The sequence below is a fragment of the Calliphora vicina genome, chromosome 3, assembly GCF_958450345.1.
Source record: "Calliphora vicina chromosome 3, idCalVici1.1, whole genome shotgun sequence".
NCBI lineage: Eukaryota > Metazoa > Arthropoda > Insecta > Diptera > Calliphoridae > Calliphora > Calliphora vicina.
Genome location: NC_088782.1, coordinates 56,194,901 through 56,210,637, shown reverse-complemented (window position 1 = coordinate 56,210,637; position 15,737 = coordinate 56,194,901). Strand labels below are relative to the sequence as shown.

The window sequence follows — 15,737 nt, the reverse complement described above, 5'->3', positions numbered from 1 at the left end:
TTCAATTTGAAATCTCAATTTTAAACACTTTCTAAATAAAGGTTAAAGTACGTGAGGCTACTTCAAATGATCCATGGGGTCCCTCGGCCACTATAATGGCGGAAGTCGCCGAATTAACCAACAATGTGGTGGCATTTTCGGAAATAATGCAAATGATTTGGAAACGTCTCAATGATCATGGCAAGAACTGGCGTCATGTCTATAAGGCTCTTATACTGCTGGAATATCTAATTAAGACTGGCAATGAAAAGGTGTCGCAACAGTGCAAAGAAAACATATTTGCCATACAAACTCTGCGGGAGTTTGTATATTTTGAGGAGGGCAAAGATCAAGGTACTCATGTGAGGGAAAAGGCTAAACAATTGGTAAATCTGTTGAAAGACGATGAGCGCTTGAAAAATGAACGTGTTAAAGCCTTAAAGGCCAAGGAACGTTTTGCTCAATATCCAAGTGGTTTTGGCAGTGATGGCTATATAGATGGTCCCTTACAACGTGATTTGCGTGACATGCCGCCTGGCTGGCAAGAGGAACCAGCCAAACCAGTTTCCGAGCTGGAAATGGTACGTCCTCAAACGGCTGGAGAGGAAGAGCTACAACTACAATTGGCCATGGCCATGTCACGTGAAGAAGCTGAACAGGAAGAGGCCAAACGCCGCAGTGATGATGTTCGCCTACAATTGGCTTTGAGCCAGAGTGAACAAGATTTTAAGTAAGTTTTTTATTGTTCTTAATATTTGGCTAATTTAATTTAAAAACCAATTTTATTTTAGCGTGCAAAAACAACACGATGAGGAGCCGCCACAATCACATTTATTGGATCTATTGGATATACAACTGGGAGCCACTAGTATTTCCAGTCCCCCCTTAGGTATAGCCGCTGGCGGCTTAACCAACAACCCTTCGGATCCTTGGGGTACACCAGCACGAGCGGCTAGTCAAATGTCTGATCCTTGGACTGGCACGGCTTCGCCACCCGTTGATCCCTGGCAACCAACGGCAGCATCACGTTCCACACCATTGAGTTCGGCTCAAATGGGTGCTGTTGGCGGTTTAGGCCTGTCGATGGCCACCAATGGCACTAATGGCGGCGAGGCTTGGGGTGGTTTGCGTACACAATCACCTTCGGTTACTTCGGGTTCCTCCACAGAAGGCTGGCTACAAACTAATGGTAATACTCAGAACTCGACAAATGTAGCGGGGGCTGTAGGTGGTGCCGCCGTATCGGCCGATCCATGGCTGGGAAAACAATCAGCTAGTGTGCTGGCAGCTCCTCCCTCTAATGCACCTTTAGATGCATGGTTATCGGAAAATGCTAAAGTCACTGCAGCAGTTGTTCCTCCGCCATCCAAACCGTTGATAGAAGATCCTTGGGCACCAAAGGCATTAGCGGCTGCCAATGATGATCCCTGGAAGAATTTAGAGAATACAACAGCAGCTAAGGTATGTTTTAAAGAGAGTTTTTTTTGTTTGTTGTTGTGTCTTAGAACAAATTAGGAGTAAGGGAAACTCAAATGACTTGTATCGCCTTATTGCGATACAAGTCTAGCCTGAGATACATATTTCTACTTTTTAAAAACAGTTTCGAAAACTCCTGTGCGGACATTTTGACTACAGAGTCTACAAAATTCTATGTGTTCTTAAATACTTTAACTGCAACGATTTTAGAAATACTATATATCGAAAGAAAATTCAACATCTCAAATTTGTATTTAAACATTTTTAATTTCAAATATTCTTCAATTTCCAGAAACCTTCGCCTGATATGGATGAATTTGATATAATAACGAATCGTAATAAGACTGGTGATTTATTAACTAATGATTCCACAACAAATATCAGCAATAATAATGGTAAGAAGAAACAATTTATAAATATTAAATTTCTGAATAAAATTTTTATTATAACTTACTTTGCAGCACTACTTCTTGATGATTTAGATCCATTATCGTCAACGAATGCGCTTATATCTACTACAACTATTACTACAAATTCAACTGGAGCAACAGCTAAGAAACCGCTCAAAGATCCGCAGTCATTTTTGGGTGAAAATTCGGGTTTGGTTAATTTAGATAATTTAATAAAACCTGCCGTACCGCAAACTACAGCAGCCAATGCAGCAGCTTACAATCCATTTAGTGATACAGTAATACCACCAAAAACAAATCTATTCCAACAACAGCAACCAGCAGTATGTTTTACATTAATATTTCTATTTTTAAAACATTCTAAACAACTAATATTTTATTTATTTTTCCGCTAACAAAGGTGCCGTCCATAAATCAATTAAAACAACAAAGTTTTCAAATGACCATCAATCAAGATCCATGGGCACCTGTTAACAATACAAATGTACCAGCTTCTCAGGTAAGCTTTAGTTAATTTAATTTAAAAATATGTGTAAGGGAAATGGCCAAATTGCTATTAAGCATACAAATTAAACAAAAACAAAAAAAAAAGAAAAGAACAAAATCAGTTAAGAACAGAATTGTATTACAATGGTGTTGAAAATGTTAGGCATTCTACTTTATTTATTTCTTATTTCTTATGTCTTATTTTCTTTTTTATATACTATACATTTCTTAGTTCTTTTAAAACTTATTTATTTGTTATTTGTTTTCTTTACCTTTTATAATGATTTATTTTTTTAATTTATTTTCCCCCTTTTTTACACTTTTTTTTTATAAAAACTCTACAAAACTTTTTGCGAAACATTAATCCGTCTCTCTCTATCTCTATATATATATATATCTCTACATAATTATTCATCTTTACCCTGTGCATTTTATTGTTTAATTATTTCTGCATGAATTTTATTTTGTTGTCGTCAATCTTGTCTACATATGATATGTTAAAAGTTGCTAAGTTTTAATACCCCTCCAAACCAGACTGCTCCTTTAAGACCAACTACTTTAAATTTCAATACAAATAACAATAGTAATCTAAGCCAACCACTACCACCTTTCGGTGGTGGCTTTAATAGTGGCAGTGGCAGCAGCAGCAATATGAATTATTCTAACAATTCAACATTTTCCACAACCATGAAACATTCAAAAAGTGATTATGATGCTTTCACTAGCATCTTTCAAATTGAGACGGCGGAAAATGCTCCACCGCCGCCATCTGTCCCTAAAAATTCTATATATAATTTTACATCGTCCCATACCATGGACAATTTACGCAGTGACTCTTTAAATGAAGACGATAGTTTTCTAGATGCTTCAGATGTGTTTTATACACAAACTACTAAAAATATATCCTATCCCTCTTTGTATCCCCATGTGGAAATTGTTAATAATAATCTATCAATGAATACAAAATCACCACCTTCTTCTCCTATACAACAACAATTATCGCCCCCATTTCAATCATTCGCTCCATCATATGCACCACCCTTAACGCCCATAACACCTCAAGATACCGTCAATATCAATAATAATTACAATAACAACTACAACAATAACCAATACTACAACAAAACCAACAACAATAACAATTCATCAAACATGACGTCGTCGTCTTCGAATTTAGGCAACGCCGCCACCACGGCTCCAAAATCATCTGGTCCCAACTACAGTCATGTCCTATCGGCATCCCTGGCTTCCACTCCTGGAGTAACCATAATGCCATTGAATAATAAATCAAGCTCAGCTTCAAATCTATTCAATTACGGTTTCTATGATTCCAATAATGACTTCAATCCTACTACTACTACTACTGCTCAGTGCAAATTGGAAGTGAGTACTTACTACCTACTACATACAAACAACGATTTTTGTTATTTACTTAAAAAAAATTTATTATTTTTTCTTACTTTCTACTTGCAATTTTTTCCTACTTTGTTTTGTTGTTGTTGTTGATGAGATAATGTTTGCTAGTGAATTTGTTATTATTTCTATTTAATTGTTATTATAAGTTGTTGTTTTGTTTGTTTGTTTGTATATTATACTTTTCTTTATATTTAAATTTGTAATTGATTTATTATTGCTAATTTTCTTATACGAAAATATGAACATTTTAAACAAACATTTTTGTGAACTTTATCTATTAGAATGTTTATTGACGTTAGTAAGATTTTGAGCGTGTGCATTTGCACATTTCTAATAAACAGAAAGTCATACAAAATTACTTTGTTTTCAGTTGATACAAAATATAATTCTTAAAATTTTCGCAAACCTAAACAGAGTTTTGAATTTCACATTTGAATTTCAAGTCAATATTTTCTTTAAACGCGATATAGTCTAAGTGCGAAATATGCATAATTATGCAAAATTCAGCAGTTTTTCTTTTAACTTTTCAAACAAAAAGCTTAAAAAACTTTCCCTGGTAACGAAAATTTAACGAATTTCGATTCAAGAATAATTTTGGAATTAAAAAAGAGAGATGAATTTCATTCCATTTCAAGTATGATTCGTAAATACAGTCCATCCATATGTATGTCAAATATCAAGTTGTTTAAAATAATTTAGTTAACAAATTTTAATTTTAATCACACAAAGCGAAATTTTCAAAATCGATGTCCATCACATATCTGAATGGCTTATAATTTCCTAGGAGAATAAAGCTTAGGTGGCAAAGCAAATAATAGCAAGAAAGGTGATACAAATTTATGAAAATTAAACTATCAAAGTGAATGTTCAAACAATGGAATGGAAACGAAAATGATACAATGTTGTTTTTCCCAAGTTTATATTTTATGCTTTATCTTGTACTTAAAAAATTAAATGCAAATGACACTATTTTTGAGTATATTTTCACACTCGTGCAAAAATATAAATAAATTTATTACATCCCGAATAATTATTTGCATTAAAAACTGTTTGGACGATTTAGACCCGTGACTACAGGATAAGGGTTAAAATAAAAAATGCAAATACAAATTTTTGAATACAACAAATTTATAATTATTATTTATTTCAATTTAAGAATAAAGATACATACAGTGGTTGACAAAACAATGGAAACTTTTCCAAATATTTCATTAGTGGCCTAAAATCTGAAATATTTTTTTAAAAATTTTTAACATTTATGTAGTATTTTATTTGTATACTTTTATTAACTTAATTTAACAAAAAACAAGTTAAATTCTAAAAATGAGAAAACAAAATTAAAAGATTTCTTTATTACGGCATTGACAAAAGAATGGAAACTTAGGTATTATTTTAACAAATGTGGTATAAACTTTGCAATAACTCAATATTTTGTTGGGTATCCCTAATTTTTTATAACTGCTACACATCGACGATGCATTGAACCAATTAAAGAGACAATGGTCTCCTTTGAAATATTTTGCCATTCCCTTATAACCGCCTCCGATAAATCTTCCTTCCTGGTGTAATTTTGGGTCCTTATTTTACGATCTACAATTTCCCATAGATTTTCTATGGGATTGAGATCTGGCGATTGGGCAGGCCACTTCAAAACACGTACCTCGTTGGATTGTAACCACTCGGTTACAAACCTAGAGGTGTGTTTCGGGTCGTTGTCGTATTGGAATCTCCAAACTAGGGGCATATTTTCCTCAGCGTATGGATACATAACATCGTTTAATATGGTTCTGTATATATATATGAATTGGGCCCATACTTTGCCCTGAAAAATATCCCCATACCATAATATTGCCACCGCCAAACATTACAGTCTTATTTATGTACTTTGGATATAATCTTTTTCCCTTTGGTCGTCTTACAAATGTTCTCCCATCACTGCCTCTTAAATTGTATTTGGATTCGTCGGAAAAGAGGACAGTATTCCATTTCTGTATCGACCATTTTAAATTATCCCTGGCAAATTGTAAACGAGCAGAACGGTTCTTTTTAGAAATGAGTGGTTTTTTCTCAGGACGATAGCAACCAAGACCAGCCTCATTTGCCCTGCGACTAACTGTTCGGGTACTTATTTCTAATTTTAGGCTATTAACAACCTCTCGAGGAGTTATTTTTGGGAATTTCTTGAACTCTCTCGCTATTAAATTATCTTGTCTAGGAGTAGTCTTACGAGGTCTTCCACCTAAATGTTGAGTTTTTACAGAACCGGTCTCACGAAATTTCTTTATAATTTTTGAAACTGCTGACTTATTTATTGAATATTTGTCACAGATACTTTTTTGTTTTAAACCAGCTTTAAAATCGTTAATTATTTTATTTTTTAAGTCTTCACAAATCTTAACTTTAGCTATTTTCGTTAACTTTGAAAAAAAGCAAGTATGCGAAAAACTTAGAAAAAGAAATTGTGAAAAATTACCAGAATTTAAAAATAAAATAACTGTAAACAGGATGCTTTTTACCAGAGCTGTAAATGAATCATTCTTTTTTGATTTTAATTCATTATGAATTAGCTAAATTTTGAATTAATTCATTGAATTGAAAAAATGAATTGAATGAAATTTGAATCAATTCAAACGAATTAGGCAGAAATGAATTTCAATTCATTTCCAATTCAAATGAATTTGTAAAAATGAATTGCAATTCATTTACAATTCATTTGAATTGAATTGATTTTGAATTAATTCAAATGAATTAGAAAAAAGAATTAGCAATTCAAATGAATGATTCAAAAATGAGTTGCAATCAATCAAATTCAAGAGCAGATATCTAGGGGGAATGAAAGATTTCTCCTACCAAAATGAAAATATCCAGTAGAAAGATTGAAAAGCCTTGTCCTGTATACGCGCCTGATCAATAAAAACATGGTGTTTGGAGTTTATTTCTTCAAGAAGAACTGATTTTTATTTTGAAATACGCTGAACGACAAAACATATATGTAATATTCAAGAAGCAATTAATAATTTTTGAAATTTTGTGACCCACGACCACCCAACAACTAACTTTTTGCTAATATTTATTAGATTTAATTAGAATGCATCATTCACCTTAACAACAATAGCTTTTCAAAATTATCATCTGAAAGAAATGCACAAAGAGGCGTACGAAAATAATCTTTCAACACCAGCTGACGATGGTAACGGCGCATTATATTTAAAGGAAGACTTTTTTACCGTCGATTAATTATACTGCATACTTAATGACATTGAAGAATCTGCTAAATATGCTGCGAATTTCGCGTCGGAGTTGGAAATGAATTGCTAATTTTTTTCTAATTCGTTTGAATTAATTCAAAATCAATTCAATTCAAATGAATTGTAAATGAATTGAATTAATTCAAAATCAATTCAATTCATTTGAATTGGAAACGAATAGCAATTCATTTTTACCAAATTCATTTGAATTAATTCAAAATCAATTCAATTCATTTGAATTGGAAACGAATTGCAATTCATTTTTACCAAATTCATTTGAATTGACTCAAATTCTCTCAATTCATTTTTTTGTGTGAATGATTCGCGAATTAATTCAAAAATGAGTGATTCATTTACAGCTCTGCTTTTTACATCGTTCTTTTAAATATTATTTTCGTTTTACACTTCTTTCTTGCAGAAGTTTAAAAGTTTCCATTGTTTTGTCAGTAGCGAAATAGTGAATATTTTTAATTTTGTTCCCTTTTTTCAGAATATAATTAATTATGTTGTTTGTTTTTCAGTTAATTTATATAAATAAAACTATACAAGTAAAATACTAAAAAAAAAAATTTTATTTTAAAAAAATATTTTAAATTTTGGGCTACATATGGAATATTTGGAAAAGTTTCCATTGTCTTGCCAACCACTGTATTTTACATACAGATAATAGACTTATTTTTTTTTTGTTGAGATCACCATTATTTTGAAATGTTTATCAAATCATACTCAAACAATTGGCATTTGAGAAATGGTTAGATTTTAAATCATTATTTTCACGAAATTTTATTCTCCTGATTATATAATACATATTTCTAAATGAAACAACCAATTAACTTAGAAAAAATCCTATATTTTTAGTAAATGTTCGTTGAACAGGTTAGTACGACCAATCTTTCTTATAACAAACAAGTAAGATGTAATAGAAAGATTCAATCTCAACTTTATGCAGCATGTGCAGTGCAATGCTAATGCTCCACGCGTCTATGCACGCATATAAATTACACTGTCTAATGATTTGTCACGATTTTGTCGTTCTTTTAATAGCTGATACTTCAGCATGAATTATGCAACAGTAATCAAAGGGACTGAGAGAAATTCTGATTCCAAACTGCTCTATAAAGATTTTACAACCAACTCTTAGCCATAGCATTTGTATGATTTGTCTAGACCCCTCTTTTTAAGATAAATATGTCTCCCCATAAATGTTCCTAATCGAGAGTAACCTTTCTACGAAGCCATTTGTCCATAGCTTAAAACTAAGTTCAGAAATAGGCTCCAAGCCTGCATCTGTGAGCCTATTTCTGAACTTCGACATTGTTTCAATATCGAAAAAGATAAATTTTTGTACTCTTTAGACTTCACTTAGATAAAGCTTGTCAGATAGAGGTTGGCTTAAAATTGTTTCAATATTGAAAAAGGCTTTAAAGCACAGTCTTAACCGAATTGCTCGAACACTGGTTCTACGCAACATAATGACCAGAAGTACCTTGGCGAAGGGCTGCCAACAAATTCCTTCAAACTTAGTTATGTGCGAGGAGAGCATAGGGATATTAGCAGGTCCCTTTAGATTACTGCTCCTGACAGATTTAAACGACATTAATTAATAACGTATTCTTTTCCATAATATATTCAGTTTTGCAGATTAATTTAGATACCAAATTAAATGTATTTAAAAGTTATTTCCAAAAGTAAAAGATATTTTATTAAATGTTTCAATGAGATTTATAAACTTTTGAATTTAAATTAAATTTTCAACCAATTTGTTGTTTACTGAACTAGGACTAATTGTGCCGGCTTCAACTTCTGCCCAGTATGTATGCAACCCATCTGAACTACTTTCAGTTGATTTATGGACGAATCCAATTGAAGTAGCACAACTCCTTGGCCTAGGTCTTCAGTGATAATAATATAGTTAATATATTGTTTCAGAGCTCTAAAGTTTTGTTTTCATGTGGCGACGGAATTTATTAACAACATAAAGATAATTTTAATGTTTCTGCTCACTTTTATTTGGGATTTTTTTAGTCAGTACTTACAACGGTATCGTAATTTTTATAAAAATATATTGGGTGTATGACTTAAACGGGATTTTTTTTAAATTTTTAGCTTTTATTTTGAAACATTTGTACAATATAAATTTATTCAAAGTATTGGTCATTGTTAGCTATGACCTTTTACCATTTTTCTGGCAACATATGGATTTCGAGCCAAAAGAAACTGCTTATGTTTTGAGGCAAAAAACGAATCAAGCCAATATAGGGCACTCTGTTTCAAAGTGAAGCGTATCCCAGAGATAGCGTTCTGCATCGATCGAAACAAATAGTACTCGGACTATAAAGCGGGTGAGGCCAACCACTTCATTCTAAATCATTTCTAAAATGTATTGTAACATGTGGCAGAGCGTTGTCATGATGGAATATTACGGTTTCAAATTATGGGCGTTTTTCGGCCAATGATCGCTCCAATTCTAAGTCTTCAAAAATTTTTGGCTGGTCTGGGCGATCTTTGTCTTCACAACTTCTCAACCGCACAAACCAACTCTCGCACGTTTAAACCGATTCACCATAATCCTTGGTGAGCAATCGGTGTGATTCAGCGGAACTCTTATTCAATTAACGAAGTTTTGTTGGTACAAAATTCGACATTTTCGAAGCAAGGTTTGTTGTTTACGCTATAATGTTCAATAACTAAGTGAGAATAAAATTACGTAGAAATTATTAAAAACAAAAACCGCGTTCAAAATCCCGCATTTTTATGTCCACCAATAAAAAAAGAGAAATCAGTTGGAAAATTGACGAGTTATTAAGAAATCCCCATTATCTGTTCCAGGCTATATATAAGGAAAATGCAATATAAACTGTTACTTGTTTTGGAATATTTGTAAATGATCTGTTATGATTTTTTGTCTAGTTATTAGTATTAAGTTTGCCCATTTCTACAATATATGCCTGGCCAAGTCTGACCGCACCTTAAAAATTTCGGTACTTTTTTCCAAGAAAAAACAAACCTCTAATGCTTTAATTTATTCTAAACTTATGAACTATTTATACTTTCCAATGTTCGAAAGTTAAACCTTAAGGGTATTCATTTCAAAAAAATGGAAAATTACACTCTGATTTTTTGTTTACACTTTTACACAATAAACACATGAATAAAATTCCAGAAAAAAATACAACTTTAAACTTTATAAGGGTCCTCATGTAAACGCTTAATTAAAAGCCTCGCAAACTGAGCAATCTGTGCATTTTTACACTCTCGCAAATGAACTGTCAAAAAATGTATGGAAATTCGTTTGCACAACTCCGATAAGTTTGTGCGACAATTTCGACTCGCAAACTTGAATTTATTGTGCAATTGATGAATCAGCTGCTTTTGTTTACTTTTTGTGCATGTGAAAATTGTGTATCTTTCTAACAGAATGATTGGATTGAATGGCATTGTGTATGGAAACATTAACCAACAGCTAGAACATAGACAAATTCTTCCAAACTATGTGTACCATCGTTTGTTCCAAAGATTTAATTTTCATTCAACATTTCTAGAATTTAAATTTAAACAATTTGGAAAACTTTTTTTTAAAAGCTTTTGTTGAATTTATTTTTATTTGACATTTTTATCAAATAGAGAGAAATTTAATGTATAAACCAAGGCGAATTTATTTTACAGGTGGCGTTAACAGCACAGCTGATCTACTTTTTTTTTCTTCGCCTTGGGGTCGACTTGTCAAAAGTTGTATACAGGCGAATTTGTTTTATGTCAAAAGTTGTTTTTTGTTTACATTTTCAATTTCAAAAAAATGTTACTTTCAAAATTAAATTATTTGAAATTTATTTTTGTGAAAATAAAATAAAATCAACAATTGCTGCATATGCAAAAAAACAAAAACCGGGAAACGGTAGCTTCTTTCGCATTCCAAGTGATGACCGCCTGCTTAAGTGGAGCAAAATTTGCTGTCTGGACTTCTCCCGACAAGCTCTAGTTTGCTCGGACCACATTGCGTTTCGCAGGCTTAGGCACATCCTCTTTGGAGCTGTCCGCCTTGGAGTTCTCTTATTTTGCACAGCAAACCATTTTAAAAATGCTATAACAAGGATTAATTACTTTTTTATTTTTTACTAAATTTATTACTTTTGTTTGTTTTCACAAATTTTTGATTGTTTGACATATTTTGTTTTGACACATTTGCCCCTCAAGCAACAATAAAACACAATGTTGTTTTTGCTATGTTGTACTTGTTGTAATATCAACGCCACCTGTACAATAAATTCGCCTTGGTATAAACTAGCACAAAAGTGGGTTTATGAAACACGTCGCTCAAATTTGCACAATTGAACGAATGGGAAACTTAAGCGTTTAAATGAGTACCCTTTATATTTTATATGCATAGGTTTTTTCGTGCTGTGAAAATATCAATATTTACCATTAATATTCTTTTTCTTGAATTCTGCCGTAATTAGTATATCAAACAATCATCAAATTTTGAGAAGTTTTATTTCATGGATAAACAAATAAATTATATCCCAGAAAAAAAGAAAAATTGGATGTAGTTCAAAGTGTATGACATTTTCATGACTTCTTAAGCAATAGTATTTTACAATTCATTCTAAATGCCTTCCTAAATTCGAATAAAATCGCCAGTAAGGAAGCCGTTTAAAATATCATCCATGAATAGTTTTTAAAGATTTTTTTTTTAATTATTTGAGAGTTTTTAAATTTAATATAGAAATAAATAGGAAATTAAATATAAAAAATGTTAACTCTTGTATCATACAAGTTGTATAATACATTTTGTTGTATAGGTTTTTGAAAAAGTGAAGTGTTTTTTATTAATCGCTTGCGCCTGCTTGTGTAAAGTGATATTGATTGATTACTTTTAAGTTGTTCTTGTTACTGCAGCAGCTAATATAAAAAAACATAAAATAAATTTAATTTAAAATAGAAAAATAAAAAGCTAAATATATTTAATACAACTAATGCTGATCCTTATGAATGTAATGCTAATATTTAATATACAATTGCAATTTTATATCTTGTAGCCAACAATGGAAGCTTGGACGCTTAAATAAACTGGGTAAAACTTATAAAAATCTTAAATTTAACTATAACTTCTTCTTTATATGTAAATATTTGCTCTAACATATTTGTTTTAAACCCATACTAACCCGAATGTAGTTTAGCAAAATCTTTTTTTCTTAATAATAGTAGTTATAGTAGAGAATTAGTATTTATGCATATGATTGGTTTAGTAGTTAATAATCTTTCAACTACAAATTAATATCTATTTTTTTTTTTTTTTTTTTTTTTTAAACACAAAATTTGCATGCTATATTTATATTTTTTGTTCTTCTTTTACTATATGTAGTTTATTTCTCTTTCTCTTTCTAATTTAATTTTATTTTTTCTTTTTAATTCTATTTTTCAGAACAACAATAACATGCCTTGGATGAAACCGGAAGCAACAGCATCGAATCCATTTTTGTCATAAACAACAAAAGAAGCGATAATTCAAAATATTTATACATACTATAATTTTGTTTATTATTTTTTTTAAAATTAAGTCGATAAATTATATATAATTTTTCCTAGTTGAACAAATTAATTACAATAACAACAAAAATCAACATGTTTTAAATTTTTGGAAATTAATTTATATACACACTTATACACACACATAAATGCCTATAAATAAATTATTAAAAGAAAAAGATTAAAAAGAAACACAAAAATTAATTCAATAATATTTTTTATGTAAATGTAGATTAAAACAAGGATGATAATGATGATGATAAAAAAACGATTATAAATTAATTCTTTTTTAATCTTTAAGTATTATAATTGTAATAAATATGAAAAAAAAAATGCTTAAAAAAAGTAAAATTCCCATGAATTTATTTTAACAGGGGAAATATGGAATAGGAAAGCATTTCATTGTGTTTTTAGCACATCTAAGGTATTGAATGGAATACAGCTATGATCTGATTTTCAATTACCAATCCCTAATGAATAGGTATCATTGAAATAAAATTTTTCGTTAAATATATGCATTTGATTCTTTAAGTTAACAATTTTATCAGTCCATTTAAAGAAAAACATTTAAGAGTTTTATATCCTAACCCCCACTTTAACCTAAAGTTATTGGGTTTATGACTTTAAAATGCGATTTACACAAACTATTGGCCATTGCTAGCTATGACCTTGTCCCATATTTCTGGCAACATATGGATACCGAGCCAAAATAACTGCTCATCTTTTGAGGCCAAGAACGAATCAAGCCAATATCGGATACTCTGTTCCAAAGTGAAGCATATCCCAGAGAGAGTGTTCTGCATCCATCGAAACAAATAGTATTCGGACGGGTCACAGTCTGGACTATAATGCTTGTGAGGCAAAACCTCCCTACCACTTCTTTCTAAATAGTTGTTTACATGTATATTACGGTTTCATGTCTGACAGCATATTCTGGTCATTTTTCGGCCAATGCTCGCTTCAAACGAATCATTTTTCAGCAGCTCATAATATTGCTCCCACCAAATACAGAGAATTACCTTAGCGCCATGGATATTTGGCTTTGGTGTTGATTGGCCGGGCTTCACATACGATCTCTTAGCCTTCGCAAGTAATGATTCGGTGCAAAAGCGATTTCCATTGTAAACTTATTTTGGATAATTCCATCATAACTTGGCGCATTCATGTGTATGCTGGCCTTCCGATACGACGACTACCTTGTGGTAGTTTGGGGTTTTCGCAGCGTGTGTTCAATCCAAAATCAATTACGCATCTGAATTTCCACATTTATGGGAGCTGATTTGTTTCTTCCTACAGAATCTGAAATCCAAAAAATATGCATCCAACTTTTTAATGAGTTAGCGATTTTTCTTTCAAACTATTTTTGAAATGAGTTACGGCTTTTTTTTTAATTATTGTAAATCTGTAATTCGTCAACATAATTTTTTAGGGAGGTGTATTTGAGTTATGTAAAAAAACGATTTTGAATAAAAAAACAAGAGAGCTATATTCGGCTGTGTCGAATCTTATATACCCTTCACCAAATTATACTGTAAAATACAAATTTTAAATATTTTTAGGTGAACGAATTGTTATTTTAAAATTTAAAAAAAAAATTTTGGTTTTTTAAATATTTTTTTTTGTGAAAAAAAAAAATTCGGGTTAAAAAATATTTTTTCCATTTTGACCCATTGGTAGGTCCAACTTACTATGGTATTATATACATCGTTGCAAAGGTCTTTGAAATATATATCATTAGATATCCATATTGTCTATATTAATGACTTAGTAATAGAGATAAATCTAAAAATATATCAAAAATCGAGGTTGTGGTGGTTTTTTCCTCATATCTCCAATATATATATACATTATAAGATCGGAAAATTATATTGTGGAAATTACAAACGGAATGACAAACTTATATATACCCTTCCCACGAAGTTTGTAGGCCTTTTCAACACTATATCGAGGACGCAAAAAAAGCAGCTACTCTACAGGTTATTGATGAGGTGTATCAGCTTTTGTGGTAACTCTTCACTATCCCAAACCTGAACACAACAAGTGCTCTTAAGGGTTAATTTCGAAATTCGAAATATTGAAAAATTTGACCTTTGACCTTCACGATTTAAGGGTTAACGTTTTCCGATTTTAGGAAGACTTTCAGACTATATTTAAAATTACCTGGACTATAATATTCTGAACAGATATTACTTAAAATTAATAACAGTAAGGAAATTGGGCTCATTCGCCAAAATATGGCCAACAAATTAGTTTTTCTCGAAAATCGCAAAATTTATATCGCAGGTACGGAAAAACTATAGGAGGTATTGTCATATTTTTTTCATACTTTTATTCCCTATTATGTTGTCAATAAATCCCCATGTGATGATCAAAAAATTCAGAAATTTGTTTAACAAAATTTTTAAAAATTTGAAATTGCAGTTTTGAAACTGCCGTTAAAAAATATTTTTTTTGGTTATACCTGCGAATAGGTTAACGGTATCCTACGAAGACAAAAACTCAAATACAAGTAAATATGGATATATTTTAATTAAGAATAAACTTTTGTTTTAATATTTCTCAAAATATTTTAATTTTGTTCCTACATTTCTTGTTCTAGTGGCCTGAGACAAGTTAATGGCCTGGCGATTTTTTAATAACTTTAACATTTTTTAACCAATTTTTGTCATTTATATCTCATTAGAACGACAATTACGTACACATTTCGATTCTTTTAAATTAAATTGCAAAAGTAATTATTTAATGGCAAAAATTTCAAAACTAAATCGAAAGTCGGCACGGGTTGCCCTTCGTAGAACAAGCTAAACATTTTTTTGGTGGTATTTTAGGTCATTACACAAGTTTTCAGCGGCTACCGTTTCAACATTTCAAGAAATTTAATTCTAAGGGACACTCTAGTGTTCATATCATCCAATTCAGACCAAAAGAATTTGCTAATCATCAACCTATAGCTTTCGTCGTTTACTGAGATGGCCAGGCCAACGTCGTTCTCAAATCCAGACCAAACAGTGAAATTTTCTGGATGCATTGGATGTTCTTGGATCTCATATGGATTGGTATCGTTCTAAATTCGACAATTCTGTTTGTTGACGTGCGCATTCATCCAGAAATGGACCAAACCGTAAAAAGCGCGCGGAACGTTGCCCGAACACCGACTTTTATAAAACAATTTTATCATTTTCACGTATTTTTGAAT

General features: G+C 31.4%; 1 protein-coding gene across 1 annotated transcript in view; it reads left to right on the top strand.

Moving 5' to 3' along the window:
- The window catches only part of lqf (epsin homolog lqf), a 37,176-nt gene extending 24,284 nt beyond the window's left edge, over nt 1-12,892 (top strand). The window contains 8 exon segments of the mRNA XM_065506522.1: nt 42-709; nt 771-1,440; nt 1,748-1,850; nt 1,917-2,188; nt 2,266-2,395; nt 2,856-2,862; nt 2,981-3,734; nt 12,438-12,892. Coding sequence (XP_065362594.1) covers nt 42-709; nt 771-1,440; nt 1,748-1,850; nt 1,917-2,188; nt 2,266-2,395; nt 2,856-2,862; nt 2,981-3,734; nt 12,438-12,500 — 2,667 coding nt within the window. The 3' untranslated portion in view covers nt 12,501-12,892.
- The last annotated feature ends 2,845 nt before the right edge of the window (nt 12,893-15,737 follow it).